The sequence below is a fragment of the Colobus angolensis genome, unplaced genomic scaffold, assembly GCF_000951035.1.
Source record: "Colobus angolensis palliatus isolate OR3802 unplaced genomic scaffold, Cang.pa_1.0 Scaffold119, whole genome shotgun sequence".
NCBI classification, from domain to species: domain Eukaryota; kingdom Metazoa; phylum Chordata; class Mammalia; order Primates; family Cercopithecidae; genus Colobus; species Colobus angolensis.
In genome coordinates, this window is record NW_012113030.1 from 591,091 (window position 1) to 594,301 (window position 3,211).

At 49.0% G+C, this 3,211-nt stretch overlaps 1 protein-coding gene across 1 annotated transcript in view; it reads right to left on the reverse strand.

Annotated features, from left to right (window-relative positions):
* Positions 1–1,010, reverse strand: part of NFKBIA (nuclear factor of kappa light polypeptide gene enhancer in B-cells inhibitor, alpha) — a 3,959-nt gene extending 2,949 nt beyond the window's left edge. Inside the window, exon 1 of the mRNA XM_011925920.1 lies at positions 38–1,010. Within this exon, the coding sequence (XP_011781310.1) occupies positions 38–264 (227 nt within the window). The 5' untranslated portion in view covers positions 265–1,010. The remainder of the gene's footprint in view (positions 1–37) is intronic.
* Positions 1,011–3,211: the final 2,201 nt, after the last annotated feature.

Below are 3,211 nucleotides of genomic sequence, written 5' to 3' on the forward strand. Positions count from 1 at the left end.
TCCCGACGACCCCCGGCTCCGGGTCTGCGCCACTTACGAGTCCCCGTCCTCGGTGAGCTGCTGCTTCCAGGGCTCCGCGCCGCGCGGCACCTCCTGCGGCTCGAGGCGGATCTCCTGCAGCTCCTTGACCATCTGCTCGTACTCCTCATCCTTCATGGAGTCCAGGCCGCTGTCGTGGCGGTCGTCCAGCAGTCGCTCCTTCTTCAGCCCGTCGCGGGGACCCTCCATGGCCCACTCCTGGGGGCGCTCGGCCGCCTGGAACATGGCGCGGGCGAGCTGCGGGCGCTGCTGCGGGTGCGCTGGGCCGCGGGCTGCGCGCTGCTTCCTCGCTGGGGCGCTGGCGGGCGGGACGGCGGCACGGGCTGATATGGGCTCTGCAGCGCCGCCGCAGCGCCCTATAAACGCTGGCGGGGGATTTCTCTGGGGCGGGGTCAGGCGCGGGGAATTTCCAAGCCAGTCAGACCAGAAAAGAGAACTGGCTTCGTCCTTTGCTAGGGGGAAAAAGAAGCCTAAACCCTGAGCTGGGGTTCATCGGAGAAACTCCCTGCGATGAGCCACTGGGGTCACGGACAGGGAACTTTTTGATGAGTGCCAAGTGGCTGGAAAGTCCTTCCGACCAGGCCTCCTTCCCCCCGGTACTTCCCTGCAGCCTGCACCCTGTAATCCTGTCTCTCTGCAAGTGAACCTTCTTTCCCTGGGGTTTCCCACGATCGATTTGAATTGGGGTCGTCGGCTGCTGAGATCCCAAGGACGCCGAGCTGATGGGCGGTCCCTCTTTGGGGTTTGCCAACCTGCCGGTCCTTTCCGTTTTTTGATCTTTTGAAAACGCAAGAGTGGAAATGATGGCTGGGCGTAGGGATTTGCTTTCCCCAGACTTCTAAGGGGAAGGACGCACTGTGGTTATGGGGTCGCAGGCCGCTCCTCTGTTTCTGCCGGTATCAGGCTCATTGCAGCACGGGCACATTTAGCTTCGCGCCCTTCCTCCCCTACCCCCCACGCACCTCTGCCAGGTAGAACTGTGAAAGCTTTGGAGGAGTGGAAAGCCTAAATCCTTGGAGAACTCTCAAATCACTTCCTAGGGATGAACAGCCCTGTTGACTGGGGGAGGGGCAAACTCTCCCTGTATGGGGAAACTGCTGAATAGGACCATGATTTTTTTTCCCCCAAGTAAAGCAAGGTGTTAATCTTTGTAGTGGTGGTTGTGGATACCTTGCAATAACAGAGTGGCTATTGTGTTCATAAGTAGCTATTGCGTTCATGCTATCTGACCTACATTGTGCTGCCGCAGAGAATGGATCCTGAGCCTACTTCTGGGCATCCAAACTGAGCAATTCGAGGAGCACTTAGAGAAGGAGGCTGAAGAATGAGTTTAGTTAGTGCCTTAACCGCGACTGGACCTTAAGAACCGCTAAGAAAGTAGTTGCCAGGCATCCTGCAGGAGGCTTAAGGCAGCCCCATCCTCCCATCCTGCACACCCCTCCTTGCTCCCTCGTCCTGGGGGATAGTAGCAGTTGGACCCATTCATGCCACCCAGGTAGAAAGGGGTTTCGGCTCACTATGCTCTGGTTTCACCTGCAGAAATGTAATTTATGCTCTCCATCCCACCTCTACCTCCAAGCCTGCAAGCCATGGACTGAATTCATCTACTTGATAGAATTGGTACAGGCAAAATAAAGCACCCTTCGGTCAGAGCTCTTCAGAATTAGTCCCAGGAGCCCTCTGTAGTTCTGCAGAGATTTCTGGTGATGATTGCAATCATCTTTACCTTGACTGGCCATGTATTAACCAATCCTTCCCCTCTCTTCAAATCTCCACCCCTCCCCTAATGTTAGAATGTGAGAAATCTGACTCAATAGAGAGAGACCAAGTATGAAGGGAAAAATTTAAATCAGATAGAACCTTCAGGGTAGTAATGATCATATATTACAATGAAAACTTCCCAGGGATAGATACCACTGTCTCTGTAGGCTTATGATATGCAATTCTACAATGATTGAGGCAAGGTGAAACAGGGACTGCAGGGGGGCATCTCAAGTGCAGTCTTAACTGTACACTAGTTGGAGAGGTCAGTTAACTTTTTTGTGGTATACTTACTTTTATAATAAGATTAGATTGAATGTTACTTAAGGTCTTTTGTAGCTTAAAAGCCATAGTGTCTACAAATGCATGGCTAATTCTCCTTTGTAAGGGTGACCATGGCTCTTGGAAATGTCAGGGTATAAATTTTTGAAAGAATTCCAGTGCCTTAGGTACCACATTGTTAGTTCTCAGAACTAATCTTGTAAAATAGATATTGTTCCTACTTCCCTAAAAAGAAACTGAAATGCATAGAAATTTACCCAGGAACCCCTTGGCAGTATATGAATCATTTGGCCAAAGCAGTCTTAGTATTAACACATTTGAAAACACACTGCGAAAATCAGACTGACTACACTATAATTTGGAATATACTCAAAACTATTTTCTACTCCAACTGTTAGGGAAAATAAAGGGTGGGTGTCCATCCACCCCCATCTGGGGAAATTCACTTCTGTTAAACATGTACAGAAACATCAAACTCTAAATGTCCCAATTATAGAGGATACATCAGAAGAAGATATTTGGATTCTGGTATAAAAATGGTTATGAAAAATAAAAATATCTGAGGAATAAGGTTTTGCACCACCTTCTATGGTTTTATATTTCTGGTAGCCTTCAGGACCTGGTGGTCTTTATTCCTGATTGTTTCGTGTGACACCTAGTGGTAAGAGTAAGACACAGGCATTCCTTGATTTGTCATAGTGCCTTTTGAAAAAATTGGGAGGTGCTGAGCCTTGATGACTTGTCCCTGCAATGGAGATTCCCAAGGAGGTACCTTTTGTTTTCCTGCAACTCTGGGAAACAGTTTTGAATAATGTGATCCAACAGGTTTTTTCCGCATCATCTATATGGTTTAAGTCAACAAACATTACAACGTGGGTGAAAAAGAATATACACTTAGAAATTAGAACCATGAGCAACTGGGCAGAAGACAACAAAAGGGTCTGGTTTTGATTTAGAAAGACCTTTATGGGCCGGGAGTTGTGGCTCACTCCTGTAATTTTAGCACTTTGGGTTGCCAAGGTGGGAGGATTGTTTGCCACCCAGGAGTTGGAGACCAGCCTGGGCAACAAGGCTGTCTCTACAAAAAATACAATTAGCAGAGTGTGGTGGCAGGAGTCTGTAGTCCCAG